Source organism: Indicator indicator, chromosome 5 (genome assembly GCF_027791375.1).
Source record: "Indicator indicator isolate 239-I01 chromosome 5, UM_Iind_1.1, whole genome shotgun sequence".
In the NCBI taxonomy this organism is placed as follows: Eukaryota; Metazoa; Chordata; class Aves; order Piciformes; family Indicatoridae; genus Indicator; species Indicator indicator.
This window is the reverse complement of record NC_072014.1, coordinates 1,714,423-1,736,888: the sequence shown is the minus strand read 5'-3', so window position 1 is coordinate 1,736,888 and position 22,466 is coordinate 1,714,423. Positions and strand designations below refer to the sequence as shown.

At 46.9% G+C, this 22,466-nt stretch overlaps 1 protein-coding gene across 1 annotated transcript in view; it reads left to right on the top strand.

Moving 5' to 3' along the window:
* Positions 1-22,466, top strand: part of ERBB4 (erb-b2 receptor tyrosine kinase 4) — a 538,583-nt gene that overhangs the window by 264,499 nt on the left and 251,618 nt on the right. The window contains exons 6-11 of the mRNA XM_054380880.1: positions 2,725-2,843; positions 8,590-8,731; positions 12,366-12,479; positions 13,846-13,972; positions 19,072-19,145; positions 20,864-20,954. Coding sequence (XP_054236855.1) covers positions 2,725-2,843; positions 8,590-8,731; positions 12,366-12,479; positions 13,846-13,972; positions 19,072-19,145; positions 20,864-20,954 — 667 coding nt within the window. The remainder of the gene's footprint in view (positions 1-2,724; positions 2,844-8,589; positions 8,732-12,365; positions 12,480-13,845; positions 13,973-19,071; positions 19,146-20,863; positions 20,955-22,466) is intronic.

The following is a 22,466-nucleotide window of genomic DNA, read 5'->3' as shown; positions in this document are numbered from 1 at the left end:
GGTGAGGAAGAGATCTTGCCTTTCCTAAAACAGTCAGTGGGGATAGTGGTCACAAACACCAGGCACAGGAGATGCAATTCCCTCCTTCCCTCCAGGCAGGGGATTCACCTCCTCAGGGCTTGCTTTCAGGGAGGCAGCAGTGGAGGATTCCTTTTGTGGGTGATGGAACGGACATGCTGCACAGTCTAGGCCCCTTTGCCTGTTTCAAAGTCTGCCAGGAGTCCTCCTCCTTGGGAAGTAATGGTTATATGGTCATGGCAGACATCCTGACCTGCAGCCAGCACTGAGGTAAATGAATTACAAATGAGCTACTAAGGTGGCTTACACAGAGGTAGGTTTAAGCAAAGTATTAGATTGCTGTGAAGAATGTTTTTTACAGCATTCTTCCACTGAGTGACCATGGAGTCACATCCTCTTCACCTGTCATAACACTGTTGGGTGTGCCCACTTGAAATTTGGCTCCTTGGCTTGCTGCTGCTGGTGCAAGTGAAAAAACCAACCAACCAACCAACCAACCAACCAACCAACCAACCAACCAACCAACCAACCAACCAACCAACGAGCCAGCCAGCCAGCCAGCCAGCCAACCAGCCAGCCAACCAGCCAGCCAGCCAGCCAGCCAACCAACCAACCAGCCAGCCAGCCAGCCAGCCAGCCAGCCAGCCAACCAGCCAACCAACCAGCCAGCCAACCAACCAACCAACCAACCAGCCAGCCAGCCAGCCAGCCAGCCAGCCAGCCAACCAACCAACCAACCAACCAACCAACCAACCAACTACCCACCCACCCAGCCTGCCAACCAACCAACCAACCAACCAACAAACCAACCAACCAACTAACCAGCCAACCCACCAAAAAAAAAGAAAAGAAATCAAAATGCTGCTGGTGTGCTGTGACATTTTAGGCTGTGGTGGGTGGGCTGGTGCTGGTGAGGAGAAGCCAGGCACTGTACCCTCTGCATGCAGAACCTTCAGAGGGGAATACTGAGCCTGCTCAGGAGGGATGCAGCCCAGTGAAGAGCGGCCCAGTGTAGGTCCTCAGGGGCTGCCCTGTGCTGGCAGCCATAGTGCCATCCAGAGAGGCAGCAAGGGGTGGCAGAGGAGAGGTTGTTTTAAGAGGAGAGGTAAGCACGGCCATGAGTGCTCTGTGTGCAACAGGGAGGCAGAGAGTTTGGATGGTGCCCCCTTGGCCTGGAGGGCAGATCTTTGTTTGAGGAGTGACACAGATAAAGGCAGGGTCTTTGATTGTGGGACAGGCTGGTATAAATATCTTGTGCTCCACAGATGGTCAAGGGGAGCCTCTGGTAAACAGAGTCCTTCATCAAGTCAGGATAAGTCTGACCCTGGTCTCCTTTTGAGTTCAGAGGGCATAGTGCCTGGCCCAGTGCAGATCAAGGCACTTTGGACCAGTTTCTGAACTGGCAGAAGACAATATAGAGTCACTGACTAAATGAGGTCTTCATTCCTTTCTTTGAGATGAGCCTTTGTCCCTATGAGCTGACAGAGTGGTGGTGGCAGAATGTGACGTGTGTGTTTTGCTTCCCATACAGCACTGTGTGATACCTCTGCTCTAATGTTTATCAGTGCTGGTACTTAAGCAAACAGCTCCTGCTTCTCTGGCGGAGTTGGCAGCAAGGGCATTGACAGAAATTTCCCTCATTTCTGAAATGAGAGTGCATAAGGAACCACAGGGAGTTTGCCTCTGGGATCAGCAAGATGCAATTGCTCTAAAAGTGCATCGCTTTCTTCTGTAGATTATAAATGATGACTCCTCTTTACTTATTTACATTTTTATGTCCTCAATAAATATTCTGTGCATCAAGAAGCTCTGGTTTTGCCTGAAGTTTCCCTGGCAGAGAGTGGAGGGGACTTGGACTGGAAAGCACTTACAGAGGAGTTACCAATACATGAAATGGTAGAGCAGAGCAGGAAGGTGGATAGAATTTTACGAACTCTGGCTTCTTGAAAAGCATTTTTCATAGAGAAATAATTAAATGCTTTTAACAAAATAAATGGTAAAGGTTAATTACAGAAGGGTAATGTCCCTGCTTTTATCAAAACACAGCTGACAGCACAGCTTCCTGGCATTTTGTAGGCAGTGGTTGGTGCAGTCCTGTGGATAAAACTAATTTGTTTTTCCAAAAATAAAGATAGAAGTTCTAGATTAGTGAGGGGAGGAGGATGCTCTACTTGTTGACCATTCTTTGCACAGAACTAAGCCCTGAGCTACAGTAATGTGATACCACTGGAAGGTAAGTGGTGTTTCCAAATGCATTGCAATCTGCAGGCTCTGTTCTGTTCTCTCACTGCCTGTCTGTCAGATGGGTTGCCCTCAAGAGCAGCATTTGGCTCTCAGAATGCTGGCCTCACTCTGAACTGCAGTCATCTTCTCAGTGTTGCTGTCCTTTCTGGGGGCTGCACTGGAACTGGGGAGCCCCTCTGTTATTTTGTGAGGTTTGGTTTTTTTCATATCCTTCCATCAGATGTTTATAAAAACACTAATGATCTGGAAATAATATTCCACACTAATTTCCAAGGGGAAGAGCAAACACCTTAAAAACTCTTCCTCTGCACTCCTCGAGCAACATATCTGTTTCTAAAGAACCCTTAGCATCAAGGGGGGTTTTCAGTAGACTGTTGAGTTTGCTGTTTGCCTCGGGGTGCAGGTGAAGGTCTCTCTGCTCAGTCATGACTCTGACGTGGTGCTTTCTGCTGCCCCTCGCAGTGACGAAGACAGTGTGCGCGGAGCAGTGCGACGGACGCTGCTATGGGCCCTACGTCAGCGACTGCTGCCACCGCGAGTGCGCCGGGGGCTGCTCCGGACCCAAGGACACCGACTGCTTTGTACGTCTGACTCCCCTCGTCCCCCTGCAGCCACACTGCACACACTCACGGCTTTAGTCCAGGAGATTCACCACTCTCACAGAGTCAATGTTAGGGGCTGGAAGGGACCTCCAGAGCTCATCCAGTCCAACCGCCCTGCCAGAGCAGGGTCACCTAGAGCAGGTCACACAAGAACATAATCGGGAGGGCTTGGAATACCTCCAGAGAGGGAGACTCCACAACCCCCCTGGGCAGCCTCTTCCAGGCCTCTGTCACCCTCACAGGGAAAAACAATTTCTTCCTGTTTCCATGGAACTTTCTCTGCCTCAACTTCCACCACTGCTCCTTGTGCTGTCATTGGGCATCACCCAGCAGAGCCTGGCTCCAGCCTCTGGGCACTCACCCTGCACATCTTGAGCACCAGCAATGAGGTCACCTCTCAGGCTCCTCCTCTCCAAGCCACAGAGCCTCAGCTCACTCTGGCTCTCCTCTTGAAGAAGATGTTCCACTGCCTTCATCATTTCTGTGGCTCTGTGCTGGACTCTTTCAAGCAGTTTGTCCTTAATGCACTGCATGCAGGCTGCCAGGTTTAGACTGCAAAATGTAGTATTTAATGTTTTTCACATATATTAACATTGCTTATCTACTTACTATAGCCCATTAACAGATTGGGAACTATTGATATGCTAATATCACTGGGTTTTATCTTCTGCTTTTCTGAAATTAACTTTCTGAGGCGATCAAGATTCTGTCATTACATTGCAGCATGGCTTTGATTACTGCTGTGTGCTTTGTGTTTAAAAGTCAAGAACACCATTTGCCTTCGCTGTGAAAGTTGTTCCCCATTACTGCCAGACTTGATTGAAATGCAGAGTTTTTTATTGGGTGTACTTCTTACTGAAGATGGATGGAATAGGCTACCCAGGGAGGTTGTGGCTGCCCCCTCACTGGAGGTGTTCAAGACCAGGTTGGATGAGGCCTTGAGCAACCTGGGTGGTGGGAGCTGTCCCTGCCCATGGCTGGGGGTTGGAATTAGATGAACACTAAGGATAAGAAGGACTTGGAACTGCTGGAGCGAGTCCAGAAAAGGGTCACAGGGATCAGAGGCTGGAGCATTATGGGGACAGACAATGAAAGCTGGGGCTGTTCAGCCTTGAGAAGGCTCCTGGGTGACCTTAGAGCAGTCTTCCAGTACCTGAAGGGCACTACAAGAAAGCCAGGAAAGGACTTTTTACGAGGGCTTCTTGTGACAGAACAAGAGGGAATTGATTGAATTTGAGGAGAGTAGATTGAGACTGGAGATTAGGAAGAAATTCTTCACAGTGAGATTGGGGAGACACTGGAACAGGTTGCCCATGGAGGCTGTGGATGTCCCCTCCCTGAGGTGTTCATGGCCAGGTTAAATGAGGCCTTGAGCAACCTGGGCTGGTGGGAGGTGTCCCTGTCCATGGCAGGGGCTTGGAATTAGGTGATCTTTAAGGTCCCTTCCAACCCAAACCATTCTATGAATCTATGAAAATACTCTACCTCAAATGCATGCTGTGTGTGCTTAAGATGAAAAGAGGAAAAGGCTAACTTTTTCCTTAAAAAAAAAAAGATAATATGAATAGATTTGTCTTCTTTCTAGTCCATTGTGTCTCATGGTGTAAGCTGCTTCAGAACTCCACACTGATCTCAAATAACTCATCTCACAGGGTTGCAGAGATAACTTTTGCTGATGTTTTCAGGGAAAGCAAACCTAGGGCTAAACAATCCTAGGTACCAGGTGATTGAAGAGACAAACATCTACAAAGTAGATATCCTCCTCTAAACATCTGCCAGTTAGGACTGGGAGGAGGGATGGGATGGGATGGAAAATTACGGAAGTTTTGGTAGTGTAAGCAAGTGGATCATAACGGACCAGCAAAATGTTTCTTTCCTGGACTGAACCTGGAACTTGCTCCCTATTCAGATGTCATCTGAACATGAAAGGCGGTGTGCTTCAAAAGCAATGAAAGTTCTGTGTTGGCTTTCAGGTAGAGAGAGGGGGAAATGACATTCTGTTCCAGACATGTAAATAGGCAAAGGGAAGAGGAAAACTGCAGTTACTGTTCCTGTGAGATCGTTGAGGAACATCTGAAGGACCATGCTCAAAGCTGATGTACATCCATGTTCAAAGGTTAAGAGCTAGTTGTTTCAGGAAAAGTTCTGCAATGCTGCAGGCTGAAATAAAGCTCCAGACTTCTTGATCTGAGGCAGTTGTTGGAAGTATGTAGGCTGGACTGCAGCCAGCATGGCTGTTCTGATCCAGCAGAGAAGCACCCAGGGCTTGATTCTCAGTCACTCCTGGCCTGAGAGCAATGTAAAAGAAATCCATCAGGGGTCTGGCAGTTTTCAGGACTACTCATTGCTTGCTTAGTACGGGGTGAGAAGTGTAACCCTGTAGGCTACAGACAGTTGTGCTTAGCTGTCAGCTGAGATACAGGACTTTGGCTTTTCCCTGTGTATTTTCCTGTGCTTCCATTCACAAATTAATGTCATTTAGCACCAAATGCTAGGAGATTGCATGGATTACTGAAGCAATTCCAAATGTATACAAAGCACCATAATCATAAATGACAAGTTTCCAAGTGTTGTAGATGAGCTTTTCCTGAGAAGTACCATCTCTCCAAAGAGCACTGGTGTGCTTTACTGGCTCAGCAACACCAGAAGGTTGTCATGTGTGTGCTAAAGCACCTCTGAAGTCAACAGCAAGTGTGAAAAATGTGCTGAGGAAACAAACAAACCCAATATTTATTAATAAATAAAAACCCATTTTATGAAGCATTGCAAATCCTTTAGCATATTATGGCAGCTTGCAACAGCAGCCTGTTGTAAATATGGTTTTAGTATTTCCAGATAAAATTTATCCACCCTCCTCCATATGCTGCCATAAAATCATTTGCATATTCAGTTCCAAAAGCAAGAAAATAATAATCATAGAATCATAGAATTGTCAGGGTTGGAAGGGACCTCAAGGATCATCAAAGAAAAGGACTTTTTACAAAGGCTTGTTGTGACAGAACAAGAGGGAAAGGAGTGAAGCTTGAGGAGAGTAGATTTAGGCTGGAGATTAGGAAGAAATTCTTTACAGTGAGGGTGGGGAGACTCTGGAAAAGGTTGCCCAGGGAGGTTGTGGATACCCCCTTCCTGGAGGTGTTCAAGGCCAGGCTGTATGAGAGCTTGAGCAACCTGGGCTGGTGGGAGGTGTCTCTGCCCATGGCAGGGGGTTGGAACTGGATGATCTTCAAGGTCTCTTCCAACCCAAACCATTCTATGAATCTACGTAGGACAGTTCTTCATCTTGGAACTGCCTGTTTGTCATTTTCAGCAGAAGAGTCCTTTTGGTTATATCATTAGCCCCTCTCATCTGAAATCTTCTGTTGTGATGAGAGACCTCCCTCAGTCCTGGTGGTCCTGATCTGAATGGAAATAAGGACTGTTAGTAAAAGCAACAGAACATAGGAATCTTTCTTACTGAAGAAGAGAGACTGGAGGAGCTGGGGCTGCTTAGTTTGAAGCACAGGAGGCTGAGGGGAGACCTCCTGGCTCTCTCCAGCTCCCTGAAAGGAGGTTGTGGAGAGGTTGGTGCTGCTCTCTTCTCACAGGTCGTTAGACATAGAAAAAGAGGGAACAGTCTCAAGCTGCAGCAGGGCAGGTTCAGACTGGACAGGAGGAAGAATTTTTTCCCATCAAGAGTGGTCAGGGCTTGGAATGTGCTGGGCAGGGAGGTGGTGGATTCCCCAAGCCTGGCTGTGTTTGAAGGTGGTTTGGCTGTGGTGCTTGGGGCTGTGGTTTAGGAGTGAGCCTTGTAGAGCAGGGTTGTGGGTTGGACTTGGTGATCCTGAGCATCCCTTCAACCTGAATGGTTCTGTGTGATTCTGTGTAATCCTCTCAGTCCCAGCCCAGGAGGGGAGGGAACATGGCAAGCTTGTTGGTATGCTTGTTGACTCTTTAAAGATTGAAACCCAGCTGTAGTTTTTACAACCTAGAAAAGGACCAGAAGGTTTCATCCCTGGGCTAAAACTTCTGAAGCAGCCTGACTTCTGAAGGACATGTTGGGGGGAAGCAGAAAGCAGCAGCACTGAATGCTGACACTGCTAGAGGGGTCCAAGCCAGGCTACAGCTTTCATGTTTATTTGACATTGACACTGTGAATATTACTCCACCAGTTTGTCATGAGCTAGCCGTGGTACGTGGTGATAAGGACCTTCAAAGTCGGTGGGCTTTTCTATTCCTAATTATCCATCTGGCACGGTCAGTTATTTTCCCTGCATACCATTACCTTTCTTTATCCACACGCTTGCCTCTGTATTTGTCAGGGCCCTGTCCTCTGGCAGCTGTGGGTGGCTGAACATGAATGCTAAGTGATCCAAAGTCCTATTTTCTTTTCCCAGTGTGTGAAGCAAGTGACCTTGTTAAACTTGCCACTTAGGGAAATGACCCCCTCCTGTGCCAGCACAAAAGAAGTCCTTATCCCTCTCACTTTCTTATTGGGAACTGCAGTTTTCTGCTGGAGGATGGGCTGGTGCTGTAAGACATATGAAGACTGGACCTCTGAAAGGGTCATTAGCATTTGTTTAGATGATGATAAATAGCTGTTGGCCCCTGGCAGCTTTAGAACGTCCTATGGAGTGGTGAAGGAGCTGATTGCTAGCAGTGAGAATAGTTATGAAACAAATTACAAGGGTGTTAGGTGTTTGTCCGAAGGGCTGCAGCAGTCAACTGTGCTTCAGACTGGGGGGGTTCACTCAGCCCCTTTTGGTGGGTCATCTCTGTGCTGAGATACTGGCCAGAAATATAAGGTGCCAGGAGGAAGGTTAGAAAACTATCATCACATTCCTTGCAGTTGAGGCAAGTGTGAACAAAACACACTGTATTTGCAAAGGAAAGAAAACAGACAAACCCCCAGACCAAATAAAAACAACAAACAACCCCCCCCCAACAAACAAACAAACAAACAAACCAAAAGACAAAACAACAATGACACAAAAAAGAACAACCCAACTGAAACCAGGCAGGGCTGTGCCATGTGGTGCTCTCTAGGCCATGGGCAGCACCAAGCAGGGCTGTGCCATGTGGTGTTCTCTAGGCCATGTACAGCACCAAGTAGAGCTGTGCCATGTGGTGCTCTCTAGGCCATGGGCAGCACCAAGCAGAGCTGTGCCATGTGGTGTTCTCTAGGCCATGGGCAGCACCAAGCAGAGCTGTGCCATGTGGTGTTCTCTAGGCCATGGGCAGCACCAAGCAGGGCTGTGCCATGTGGTGTTCTCTAGGCCATGGGCAGCACCCAGCATGGCTGTGCCATGTGGTGCTCTCTAGGCCATGGGCAGCACTAAGCAGGGCTGTGCCGTGTGGTGTTCTCTAGGCCATGGGCAGCACCAAGCAGGGCTGTGCCATGTGGTGCTCTCTAGGCCATGGGCAGCACCAAGCATGGCTGTGCCCCATGGCTGTCACTCTTTCCCCTGCTGCCTGCCGAGGCGTGGGGCCGAGCAGAGCAGCAGGGACAGTGTGGTCTCCTCCGGCCCCCTGACCCCCTGCTTCCCCCCATGTCCTCAGGCAGGTGCAGGCCGGGGCAGCACCCTCAGGGCTGCAGAGTGCCGTGTGCTCCCCCACCCTTCAGCAGCACTGCTTGAGACAAGGCCAGTGCTGGGGGTCTCTCATCCAGCATCCCTCCCCCCCCCAGCCCAGGGCACAGCAGAGCAGCTGTTTGGTTTGACTGAGTGTTGCTTTCTGCCTTGTTTTGTAGGCCTGCATGAATTTCAACGACAGTGGCGCCTGTGTCACGCAGTGTCCCCAGACCTTTGTGTACAACCCTACCACCTTTCAGCTGGAGCACAACCACAATGCCAAGTACACCTATGGGGCCTTTTGCGTCAAGAAGTGCCCACGTAAGTGCTGTGCAGCTGCCCCTCCCTGCCCTGAGGGCTGAGCCTTACAAAACAAGAGCTCAGTGCAGCACCTCTGCAGCTCCACAAGTGCTTGCAGCCTGTAGGAACTTGGGTGTTAACTGCAATGCCTTGTTCGAGGAGCTGGGAGGGAGATGCAGTTCCTTTTGTACATTCCCCTGAGTGAAATTAAGACATGAACAAGGTCATAGATCATGATGAGGCTATTTATTAAAGAGAGAGAACATGGAGCAAACAAAACAGAGAAAGACAAGGGAGAGAGAGAATGGAGAAAGAGACAGCAGGCAAGATAGTTACCACCCCATGGTCCTTCTTTGGTGCAGGGTGAGGGGGGAGAGATGATGTGGGCTGCTGCCTCCAGCCTGAGCTGTCCCTGGTGATGTTCTCCCCAGTAAGCTGGCATAGCCCAAGGCTTTTATGTTCCTGGTTCATTCATCAAAGCCCCTCCTGGCCCACACCCTTTTCACATTCCCTGGGGGTCTTTCCTGTGTGCTGGCAGGTGGCCTGTGCCCATCTTTGCTGTCCACTGTCCATCACAGCCTTGGGCAGCCGCTGTCTGGGTGAGCAGAGCTGACACATCAGGAAGGGTTCTTCAGGATGACCTTATCTTTATTGTGACACTCCTCAGTTCTTAATATCATCAGCACATCCCCAGGTGATTTACACGTTCAAGAGAGGATTCTCTCATGCAGTCAGTGACATGCTGGGTTCCTGACACTCCCCAAGTATCCCTGTAGTGATTTCCTTAAAGAAAGGGGATTGAGCAGATTTCTGTTTTCTCCAGCACCACTGACTGCATTTGTGCTTTAGGTGAGTGTGTGTGAATTTCAGCATGAGCTGCTGAAGCAGTGCCAAAAGCTTATAGGGGTTAGTGGGTTGTAGAAGGGCAGAAATTTCTATTGCCCAAAATCAAGAGTCTTCCACCAGGACTAACTGGCACCAAGGGCTTTTATGATCCTGATGTCCTTTTCTTAACTTAGAAAAATGATGGTTTGACAAAACATTACCATAATTATTTTCACTGGATCAGAAGATGTTAGGGGTTGGAAGGGACTTCTGGAGATCTTCCAGTCCAACCCCCCTGCCAGAGCAGGACCAGAGAATCCAGCACAGCTCACACAGGAACACAACCAGACAGGGCTGCAAAGGCTCCAGAGAAGGAGACTCCACAATCTCTTTGGGCAGCCTGTTCCAGTGCTCTGTAACCCTCACAATCAAGAAGTTCCTCCTTGTGTTGAGGTGCAACCTCCTGTGCTGGAGTTTCCATCCATTGCCCCTTGGCCTATCCCAGGGTGCAACTGAGCAGAGCCTGTCCCTGTCCCTTCCTTCCTGACCTCCAGCCCTCAACTATTGATAGACATTGATCAGATCCCCTCTCAGCCTTCTCCTCTCCACACTAAACAGCCCCAGGGCTCTCATCCTCTCCTCCCCAGGCAGTGCTCCAGGCCCTTCAGCATCCTTGCAGCCCTCCCTTGGACTCTATCCAGCAGATCCCTGTCCCTCCTGAACTAGGGAGCCCAGAACTGGATGCAATATTCCAGGTGAGGTCTCAGCAGGGCAGAGGAGAGGGGGAGGAGAACCTCCCTGGCTCTGCTGGACACACTCCTCTGAATGCCCCCCAGGATCCCATTGGCCTTCTTGGCCACCAGGGCACATTTCTGTCCCATGCAGAACTTGTTGTCCCCCAGCACTCCCAGCTCCTTCTCCACAGGGTTGCTCTCCAGCAGATCACATCCCAATCTGTCCTGCTGCAGGAGGAGGGAATTAATAATAAAAGAATAATGCAACACATGTAAGAATCACATGTTTCTGAGATGCCAGACAGATGGTGACAAGCCACAGGAAAAATCAGAGGCCAATCACTTCCACTGGCTTTGATACTACTGCTTTAGTTAGAAAAAAGAATAAGGGGGAGGGTATTCTTCTCTCTGTGTCCTTGTGTTGTGCACTCATTATTTTACCCAAGAAGGATGGCGAGAATGTAACCCAAGCCAAGAGCCAAGTCTGGAACCTCAAGGCTTAATCCTGTCTCTAAAAGAGGGGGTAGGGTTTTTGAAGGAAGGTGTTTTGTTGATTTATTTATTTCATCATTCATCCCTTTAAACAAAACTGGTATTGCATGCACTGCTTAAGGAATATGAGTCTTTGTCCAAATACTTCACTTACTTCACTGAACTTTCTTCCTTCTTTCTTTCTTTCTTTCTTTCTTTCTTTCTTTCTTTCTTTCTTTCTTTCTTTCTTTCTTTCTTTCTTTCTTTCTTTCTTTCTTTCTTTCTTTCTTTCTTTCTTTCTTTCTTTCTTTCTTTCTTTCTTTCTTTCTTCTTTCTTTCTTTCTTTCTTTCTTTCTTTCTTTCTTTCTTTCTTTCTTTCTTTCTTTCTTTCTTTCTTTCTTTCTTTCTTTCTTTCTTTCTTTCTCTCTCTCTTTCTTTCTTTCTTTCTTTCTTTCTTTCTTTCTTTCTTTCTTTCTTTCTTTCTTTCTTTCTTTCTTTCTTTCTTTCTTTCTTTCTTTCTTTCTTTCTTTCTTTCTTTCTTTCTTTCTTTCTTCCTTCTTTCCTTCCTTCCTTCTTCTTCCTTCCTTCCTTCTTCCTTCCTTCCTTCCTTCCTTCCTTCTTCCTTCCTTCTTCCTTCCTTCCTTCCTTCCTTCCTTCCTTCCTTCCTTCCTTCCTTCCTTCTTTCTTCCTTCCTTCCTTCCTTTCTTCCTTCCCTCCCTCCCTCCCTCCCTTCCTTCCTTCCCTCCTTCCTTCCTTCCTTCCTTCCTTCCTTCCTTCCTTCCTTCCTTCCTTCCTTCCTTCCTTCCTTCCTTCCTTCCTTCCTTCCTTCCTTCCTTCCTTCCTTCCTTCCTTCCTTCTTTCTTCCTTCCTTCCTTCCTTTCTTCCTTCCCTCCCTCCCTCCCTCCCTTCCTTCCTTCCTTCCTTCCTTCCTTCCTTCCTTCCTTCCTTCCTTCCTTCCTTCCTTCCTTCCTTCCTTCCTTCCTTCCTTCCTTCCTTCCTTCCTTCCTTCCTTCACTCCCTCCTTCACTCCCTTCCTCCCTCTCTCCCTTCCTCCCTCTCTCCCTTCCTCTCTCTCTCCCTCCATGCCTTTCTTCCTGATATGACTCTTTGTCCAAATACTTCATTGACCTTTATTCCTTCTTTGTCTGTGTGTGTTTTGTTTTGTTATTTTTCTCTCCTGTTTTGACAAAATGAAGTCCTTCAATTAGGTAGGATCACTCTGTATTGCCCTTGGCAGTTGTTCTACAAGGCAAAACTTGTCCTTTGCAGTGTTTGATCCCAGGTGTATCTGTCTGTTTGTAATTGAAAGAGACAGGGTAGAGCATCTCCTTTTACTTAACCTCAAATTAGTGTAGCTTTTTTTAACTACAAATAATAACAAAAGGAAATTAGGGGAGGAGAGGAGATCAGGCCTGACAAGTCATGGATTTTCTTAAGCCTCTGAAAATGTGCTTCATTTGCTTGCTTGCATGCTTCAGAAAGCACTGAGCGTTAATTGTTAATGCCAATCTGGCAGTGCTGAGGTAATTAGTAATTATGGACTGACACAACATCCCCAAGCCTGTGTCCCAGTGCTTTTGGGTCCACTGAGTCACTTCCTGCAAATCTCTTCTGTTTCTCTTCAGATAACTTTGTGGTGGATTCCAGCTCTTGTGTCCGTGCATGTCCCAGCTCCAAGATGGAAGTTGAAGAAAATGGCATTAAGATGTGCAAGCCCTGCACTGACATTTGTCCTAAAGGTAGGAGTTTGATATAAATTTCCTTGAGTGTAGCCTGTGCTGTCATAGAGCAGAGCAGGCTGGCCTGAAATACTCTTTATGAGGATGCTGGAAGCCTTCAGATAGCCACAGGACTTAAAGCTGCTGTAGGCTGTGTGTGAGGTCTACACAACAGAATGAAAATGTATTCAGTTGTAATGGTAACAGAACCAAACCAATTACTTTTCATTAGATAAAAGGGATTTCTCTGTTGGCTTTAGAGAAAGCTGGAAGAATTATTTATTCTGTTGTGACAAGTATTTCCTGGTGGGGTTTGAGAGCTGTCCTTCAGTCCTTCCACAGGAAGAAGAGAAGGCTCTGAGGAGACCTTCTTGTGGCCTTCCAGTATCTGAAGGAGGCTACAAGAAAGCTGGGGAGGGACATTTTAGGGTGTCAGGGATAGGACTGGGGGGTGGAGCAAGACTAGAAGCGGGTAGATTCAGATCTTCCCCATGAGGGTGGTGAGAGACTGGCACAGGTTGCCCAGGGAGGTGGTGGAAGCCTCATCCCTGGAGTTTTTTGCAGCCAGGCTGGACGTGGCTGTGAGCAACCTGCTGTAGTGTGAGGTGTCCCTGCCCATGGCAGGGGGATTGGAACTAGATGATCCTTGAGGTCCCTTCCAACCCTGACAATTCTATGACTGTATGATATGATCCAAGGGGGAGCATGCTAAAGCTCTAGCTTTTGTCTATGGTATGACTGCAGCACATAGCTTCTTTGCTGGGTGGAGAGTTCTATGCATGGAAGTGCACATAGCATCTTCCTGTCAAGATCTTAGTCTTACTCTGTGAGAAGGAAGATTACCACATGTGTGTAAAAGGTTCAGATGTGCTGCTGATAGTTACCATTGATGGAGGTAGGACACATTTTGTGATGGAAGTCATGAGGAATTTTTTTCCTGGATGTCTTCTATGTCCCAGAAAATACAAAGTAAATTCCATAGAAAGGCTATGGAGAGAAGTTTTCTCACTGGGAGTGTTAGGACCATTCAGTTTCAGCTGTGAGTAGTGCACAAAGAAGTGGAATGGCCACCAGGCTGGTCTGAGCTAAGTTATACCTCTCTGTTTACAGCTGGCTTCAGTGGGATTTTGGGTGGTTCACACCTGCCTTTAGATCTAATCTGGAATACCTTAACCTATGTGCCAGGATGTCCTTCTGTGGCAGGTACTTAGGCTCAGTTTTTAAACTGTCACCTGCTGCTTTGGCACTGTGGGCAAGGGGTGCTGTTTTTACCCCTCTCTGCTGCTTTGTCTTTGAAAGAACTGCAGGCTTGTGCCCAGAATGCCAACATGTCCTGGTTCAGGAGTTGCTTTCCCTGGTTCTTGACACAAACTCTTTGTCTTGGCAGCTTGTGATGGCATTGGAACAGGGAGTTTAGTGTCAGCTCAGACGGTGGATTCCAGCAACATTGACAAGTTCATCAACTGCACCAAGATCAATGGCAACCTTATCTTCCTTGTTACTGGGATTCACGGGTAAGTGAAAACATGGTCAGATGGGATGTCGTTGTGGTAGCTGAAAGGAACTGTAACCACCTCTCCTCCTAATGATGGCTACAGGCTTCCTTTGTGGAGCAGCAGATCCAGGATAAATTACTTTTCTGCCTTCCATTATGAAGGGAAGCATTAACTTGATTCTTATGATTCAACCTCTACAAAAAGAAAGGATGTGAAGGATTGTCTGCTCTAGAAAGAGAAAAAGCAGCTGTGGTCTGTGGTTATCGTATGAGCCTCAGTCCTGGCTTACCATCACCGCTGAGGAGAGAATGGGAAAGAGGAAGGGAAATTACCTTCCATTAGTTTGGTTTGGATTTCATTTGCTCAGCAGCCACATGCAGAGAGAGTGCCTCACTTAGCATAAAGTGTCATGGCCTGGGTGCCTGTCACTGCATGCACATGCACGAAAGCTGCCCTCTTGAAGTCAGCCTTGAAGTCGAGATTGGAGTTTCAGCTGCAGTCAGTGCATAACACGCTGGTGTTTAAATCCAGTCTTTGGGTTAAATGTGGCTGAAATGGTTTAAATATGGCTACATGGCTGCGAGAGCTGGACAGGCTGAGAGCTGGCTGCAGGCAAACCTCATGCAGTTCAAGAAGGACAAGTGCAGGGTCCTGCATCTGGGGAGGAAAGACAGCAGGCACCAGGACAGGTTAGGGAATGCCCTGCTGGAGAGCAGCTCCATGGAGAAGGCCCTTGGAGTGCTGGTGGGCAGCAAGTTCTGCATGGGACAGCAATGTGCCCTGGTAGCCAAAAGATCCAATGGGATCCTGGGGTGCAGCAAGAAAAGTGTGGCCAGCAGGGCTAGGAAGGTTCTTTGCCCTGTCTTCTCTGCTCTGCCCTGCTGAGACCACAGCTGCAATCCTGTGTCCAGTTTGGGGCTCCCCAGGTCAAGAGAGACAGAGGCCTGCTGGATAGAGTCCAAGGGAGAGGCAGGAGGATGCTTAGGGGACTTGAGCATCTCCCTTGGGAAGAGAGACTGAGAGTCTGGAGAAGAGAAGGTGGAGAGGGGATCTGATCAATGTCTATCAATAGCTGAGGGCTGGGGGTCAAGTGGACGGGGCCAAGCTCTTTTGGGTGGTGCACAGCAATAAGCCAAGGACCAATGGATACAGACTGGAAGAGAGAAAGTTTCAGCTCAACATGAGGAGAAACTTCTTTGGTGTGAGGGTGCCAGAGCCCTGGAGCAGGCTGCCCAGAGAGGTTGTGGAGTCTCCTTCTCTGGAGCCTTTCCAACCCCAGCTGTTTGCATTCCTGTGCAGACTCCCCTGGGTGCTCCTGCTCTGGCAGGTAGGTTGGACTGGATGATCTCTGGAGGTCCCTTCCAACCTCTAAGGTACTGTGGTGCTGTGATATTGTAACTGCTTTTATTGCAGAAGTTACATTAGCTGCCAAGTTACAAGCTGAATCTCAGTAAAAATGATGATTTAAAGGGACCAAACCAAATCTCGCATGAAACCATATTCATATGAACAGTATCTAAGCTATAGTCCATAAGCAGAGGGTTAAAATATTTTGTTCTATAGAAGAATACAGGTCTAGGAAACATAATGTTGAAACCCTGTAGCACTTGATGTATTATTCTTTATGAAGAAAACTCGCTCCAAATGTTACATATGAGGACACTGAGTTCTGCAATCTATATTTTCCCCACAGCATAAATTACAGCAGTATGTATTAAAGTATCTGTGAGGCTGGAACACTTCTACTGTGAGGACAGGATGAGGGAACTGGGATTGTTCAGCCTGGAGAAGAGAAGATTCCAGAGGGACCTTAGAGCTGCTTTCCTGTACCTGAAGGGATCCTACAGAAAGGCTGCAGAGGGACTTTTTACAACAGTGTCCACCCATAGTACAAAAGGAAATGGATTGAAAGTGAAGGAGAATAGGTCTAGATTGGATCTTAGGAAGAAATTCTTCACTAGGAGGGTGGCAAAGCTCTGGCATGGATTGTCCAGAGAGGTTGTGGCTGCCCCCTCCCTGGAGATGTTGAGGGCAGGTTGGATGGGGCCTTGAGTAGCCTGGGCTGGTTGAGAGGTGTCCCTACCCATGGCAGGAGGTTGGGTTAGATGATCTCTGAGGTCTCTTCCAGCCTGAGCCATTCTATGATTCTGTGATTCTTTTAAGGTTATCCTCTGCTGAAGCACATAGATAAAGTAATCTTCTCTCTGTTGTTTCCTTCTGTTTGGGGTGCTAAAAAGCCAAAGTGCCTTCAGCTTGTGTGGCTGCTTGTGAAGGAGTGAGATATACAGAGAGCTCTAGGTCTAAGGATGGACATCCTCAACTAGAAACAAATGCTTCCTCCCTCCTCTCACCCCAGCTGGACTCACAGCAGGAGCAAAAAGCCCTCAGTGCTCACCAGCTTTTTTTGATCCTTGTAGTTGTTAAACTCCAGTTTCAGAGTGAACTGAGACTCTCATTCTTGTAAAATTCAGCTGAAAAACCTACTGGAAAACCCCAGCTCTGCTAATAAGGATGGTAGAAGTTGACTGCATTGTTCCACAGCTTTGAATGTTCATAAAACATATCATGCCCTTGGCTGTTCAAGGGGGTTAAAAGCAGATTTCTTATCTTTGAAGACTCTTTTACCTTAGAATTTGGAGGTGAAATTCAGCGACCTCATGTTTGGTACAGAAAAGGGTTTTCTTTTTTAATGGTAATGCATGTTAAAAGCAAAGTGCTGTGTTTCTCAGACAGCCAAGACTTTTTTATCTGGCTTTCTGAGAGCCTCAGATTGTTACTATTAAGTGTATATGATGTTTCTGTGGTCTACTGGGCTTTATGTTAAGGTTCAAGAACTCATTTTGTTACTGCTAACCTGGAGTCATCTGCAGCATGGTCAGAAGTGACCCCATCAGTCTGCCTCCACACTAACGTGTTGAGGTCTGTCCCCAGGCACAGCCTGGCTGATTATCTGCATGTTCCAGTTCCACAAATGATGTGCTGGGAAAGCATAAGGAGGAGAGATGGAAATGCCTGCTCCACGTTTTCTGAGGATGGTTCCTACCCTCTTCAATAGCTGGAGAAGCTTGACTCCTTTAAAATCAGAGGAAAAAGGAAAAGGTTTACTAAATGATGACAGACTTGAAATTAAGGTCAGCCTCATCTGTTTATGCTAATATAGAGTCATAGAATGACAGAATGGTCTGGGTTGGAAGGGACCTCCAAAGCTCATCCAGCCCAACCCCCCCTGCCAGAGCAGGATCACCTAGGGCAGGCCACACAGGAACACACCCAGGCAGTTCTTGAAGGTCTCCACAGAAGTGAAAATATGCCTGTCTTCTCCACTGCTTATGAAAGGAACTTAAGCTGTCCAAGACTTGAATGATATCTTTTTGGGTGATTAAAGACATGAAATCAATCCTGTCAGACTTGATATCTAACAGAAGGCATCCACATTTGGAACTGTAGCTATAATAGTTACTTGTAAGGCTGTATCACAGCAAATTATGCTCTGTGAACTCCAACTGTTAGCTCTCGCAAATCCTAGACCAGGCCATACAGGTGCAGCCATCCTTAAGCAGGCTGTGGACCATGCTGGCAGCCAGCTAAGATTCAAACTCCACTTTTGAAGGGCAGTATGCTGGAAGGACTCACAGCCTCCCACGATCTCACAAAGATAACATCTTTCCTCTTGGTTCACCTATACTTCAACCCCAGCTTGAATGAGTTACTTTGTCCTCAGGGTCTTCTTGGGATTTGTCTATGCACATGGGTTTGTTTGATGGCAGTATTTCCTTTTCCAGCCTTTGGACATCTTGCTTAATTGCCCTTTTCAAATTCTTAAGCTATCCAGCTCAAACTCCAAAAGGCCTAGACTGAATTCAGTACAATTCTAACTGATCCTGGCTTGGAAATTATCTCTGTTTTCTGATGTTCTCATAACCCAGTTGGAGCTGGGTGCTTAAATGACAGACCTCCAGGGTCCAGAGTGTCCAGCCCAGTGGGTGGACAGAGGGAATCATGTTTCTTCCCATAAATCCTGCATCTTTATAAAGCTGGCTGAGAAGTCAGCTGCTTTCTCTTTCTTCCTCTGCACATCCCTGGAGGCAGTGAGCTCCCTTCTCTGGTGTGGGGGAGGATGGTTCCAGTCTTATCTGTGGCTTTTAAGGCCACAGATAATTTTTATCTAATTTTTCCTGCACAGTCTAGGCCTGTTTAGGTCTAATGCCAGGGACCAAGGGGAAGCAGTTTCAGGCCTGGCCAGCCTGAAACCATCACTGGGGCATATGTTGAACCACGGGTGGGGAGAGAAGGAGCAACTGGGGGTTTGTGGTCTGATTTGGTGGAGGTTTTGTGTGAAGTTTTTGGCTTAATGAGCTTCTCTGTCAAACCCAGATCAGCCTTCCTATGTATTTGATATGCTTTGCTGTGCTCATCACTATGCATTGGAATGTTGTAGTATTGTAGCTGGTGAATGGATTTTCCATTTAAGCTTTCCAGTACTCCAACCCTGTGTGTGAAGTGGTTTGCTTTTGCCCCAGGGGCATCAGAGCAATCTGTCCTGCTCTAAATCACATCTACAAAGTGAACCTTTTTAATGCCATGCACCAGGAGCTGCTGGCATGCTCTTGATTTTCCTTTGCTTGTAGATAATCTCATGTTTCAGTAGCCTGGAGAGTAAATCTGATGAAGAGCAGCTGAAGAAGCTGGGGATGGTTAGTTTGAAGCTGGAGAGACCTCCTGGCTCTCTCCAGCTCCCTGAAAGGAGGTTGTAGAGAGGTTGGTGCTGCTCTCTTCTCACAGCTCATTAGCCAGAGAAGAAGAGGGAACAGCCTCAATCTGCAGCAGGGCAGGTTCAGACTGGACAGGAGGAAGAATTTTTTCCCATCAAGAGCGGTCAGGGATTGGAATGTGCTGGGCAGGGAGGTGGTGGAGTCCCCAAGCCTGGCTGTGTTTGAAGGTGGTTTGGCTGTGGTGCTTGGGGCTGTGGTTTAGGGGTGAGCCTTGTAGAGTAGGGTTGTGGGTTGGACTTGGTGATCCTGAGCATCTCTTCCAACCTGAATGGTTCTGTGTGATTCTGTGAGAACCTGGTCTTTGTTTTCTTCAGAGTATCACGTTTTGTCCTTTTGATCTTTCAGGGACCCTTACCACACAATTGCTGCAATCAATCCAGAGAAACTGAATATCTTCCAAACTGTGCGGGAGATAACAGGTAACACACTTGTGATACCCTGCCCTCTGAACTCCTCACTCTGTCTTTATGGTTGTCATTTATTGGATCTTCTGAAGAATGCAAGGTGTTTTTTTTTTCTTTAAGGTCACTGTGCTCCAAATACCATAAAGTTTTAATGCACAATGACTTCCATATTTGTTGATAGTCACAAATGTGTTGTCCTTTGCTCATGAATACTCAAGGCCTGTTACCTTTTGGGTGCATGAGGTTCGGAAGACCAAGACTTTGCTGTTCAGTGGGTGAGAGATCTTGGTCCTCACTTGAAAGAGTTTGAAATATGCCTTGGAAAAAGACAGAGAAGCCAATCTAGTATTACAGCTGCTTGTTTTGTTTCAAGAGCAGATGCTGCTGCAGATTAGCTTCTAGTGGATGGGAGGTTGACCCTGAGCCAGCAATGTGCTCTGGTGGCCAAGAAGGCCAATGGCATCCTGGGGTGGATTAGAAGGGCTGTGGTAAGTAGGTCAAGAGAGGTTCTCCTCCCCTTCTACTCTGCCCTGCTGAGGCCACATCTGGAAGATTGTGTCCAGTTCTGGGCCCCTCAGTTCAAGAAGGACCTCAGGGAACTTCTTGAGAGAGTCCAGAGCAGAGCCACAAAGATGCTGAAGGCAGTGGAACATCTTCTTCATGAGGAGAGCCTGAGGGAGCTGAAGGCTCTGTAGCTCAGAGAGGAGGAGCCTGAGAATTGATTGGTGGTGCTAAAGATGTGCAGGGGGAGTGCCCAGAGGCTGGAGCCAAGCTCTGCTGGGTGATGCCCAACAACAGCACCAGGGGCAATGGTGGGAACTGAGGCATAGGAAGTTCCATGATACAATTAGATTTTTTTTTTGCATTTCCCTATTTCATGCACATAAGAAAAATCTTTGGATAATGCAAAGCAATTGTAGCTTGATGGAGTTCCACAAGCATTTGGCATTTGAAATTAGTTCTCTCCCACGTGGTTCACCTCTCCAAAGTTGTGCATTTCAGTGAGGCAGTAGTATTAGAAAATGAAAGTAAGCTCTAAATTTCTCAGTAATAAATGTCAAAGATAGTCTGGTGTCTGGGTATTTGTTATTTTCTCTTCTTAAGCACACTAATTGATGGGCTCAGCTCTACTACTTAAGTGGAGTTCCCTCAGTGCTTGAAGAGGTACTGCAGTTCAGTCCAGCAGTGATCAAGATCTCAGGGAACTGCACTCTGCAGAGGTCTCTGTAGCACCAGATTAGCTTTGTGCAGAGCATCCTCACACACGCACTCAGAATGGAATGCAAGTTCTTTGGGTTAGGGAGCTCTTGTCACCTTGTAATGAATTGTGACAGCTCTCTCAGTTTCTGTCCTAAGTGTCTGCCATATTTAAAACTGAATGTTCTTAATTTAGACAATTATTCATTTTTTCCTGCTTCTGCTGTGTAGAAAAGGCTTGGGAAGCCTTGCAAGATCCCAGCTTTTGTTTAGGCTCACACTCACTGTGGCTGCTGAAAGTGGAAGTGATGCTGCTGTGACAAGCCCTGCTTTGCTTTCTTGGAGGAGCCAGTGGTGAGCAGCCTGATGAATTCAAATGTGCTAGTCTGCAGCATTCATTACCTATTTATTTCCTTTTCTGAAACCAGCACTGCCTTTCATGTGGAGGCCAAGCCTGCCCTAGCTGATGTGTATGATAAAGCAGTCCTTATGGCTGAAGTCATTGACATTCCTCTGCTTGCCTGTTTTCCCCTCAGGATATTTGAACATCCAGTCGTGGCCTGAGAACATGACAGATTTCAGGGTCTTTTCTAACTTGGTTACTATTGGTGGGAGAGCTCTCTACAGGTAAGATGCTCCCTCTGTTGATGCAGTCCTTGTTAGTTAATATTCCATGAGTCTTTCTTCAGGAGCACAGAATGCAGCATGCCTTGGGAAGTGCATAAGAAACGATGTGTTTTCCTCTGTTTTCAAGGTATTCCCTAACAGTGTCTTTGTTGATCAATAATGGGCAATACTTCTTGAATATAGTGATTTGCTCTTTAAAATAGAAGGCAGCCTTGGCCCACTGCTGTATCTCTTAACTCATTGTCCAGCAAGTACCCTTGGTGGGTTAAAACACCTTGTGAATGTCAAACACATCTTAAAAGGCATTAACAAGAGACCTGAGCACTATGCTCAGGAAGTTCATGGCTGTGGCTGGAAGTGCAGGCTCCTGTGCCCAAAGAACAAAGCAGTCTTAAGAAACAGTAGAAGATAGAAGAGCACTGACATCACTGAGGTGCCTTGCAGGTGCGGTGTGCATTAGCTTGGTGGTTTCATTATTTTGCCAGAGGTGTTTCCTTGTGAAAACCCCTGTGGAGGAATTGTTTAGAAGAGGAGAAGATATGGTGACAAATAATGGGGGGAAACACAAGGAGGCACCAGAATGATCTAAAGAGCTACCTCTGGCTCCCCACTGTGTACATGCAGTCAATTTGTCGTGGGGTTCTGCTGGCATCTTCAGCAGTAAGGCGAGGAGAACAGGAACAGCAGTCAAACCCTGAAGCTGAATTACCTCCCAGCATTCTTTTTGGAAGCAGCAATTTGTATTGGAGCAGCTGGAAAACAATTGCAATCATTAAAATATAATAACTTGAAGGGTGCCCAGAAACTTGACATTGCCTGCCTTCAGTCAAAAAATATGTGCAATAATTCCCTTGTTACACAGACAACCATTTGCTGTTCCTTTGATGAATAAAGGAGATAACCACATATCACAACAAAAGAAAAATGAAATGTAGAAAGTCAGCTGGAAAAATTTCCTTGAAAATAACAATTTCTTCCTCTATTACTATAAATTACATTAATTTGATGCCTGACAGAAGATGTTTAATACGTTTTGCATGACTTTGTCAGTTTCTCCTGAGCAGATAAACTATCATGGTATTAATTCTGCCAAAAAAAGAACCCTACAAAAAACCCCAACAAACTGGATTTTACTCAGTTTTCTCAAGAGCACTTTGTCTCCAAAAGATGTTAATGGATCAAGTGGCACTAGCTGAGGAGCTCTGTGAGCCCACTTGGCCTGTCACTGCCAGCAGCACCAGCTGTGGTGTCACAGCTCTTGCAGGACTCCCTCTTTTCAAGGCGGTAGAACTGGATTTTGACTTATAAAACGTTTGTGTCTCCCCAAACCAAATGGTTTCTGACCAAACTTCAGTTTTGCCAGGAAGATCATCTTGGCATTAGGAACCAATTCTAGTGAGTGTGGTGGGTTGAAATTACCCCCCAACTAATTTGAGAGAATTACCCCCCAAAATAAAATTGCCAGACTAGCTTAGTTGAAAGAAAATTAAGCTCTATTTACAAGCAAAACTG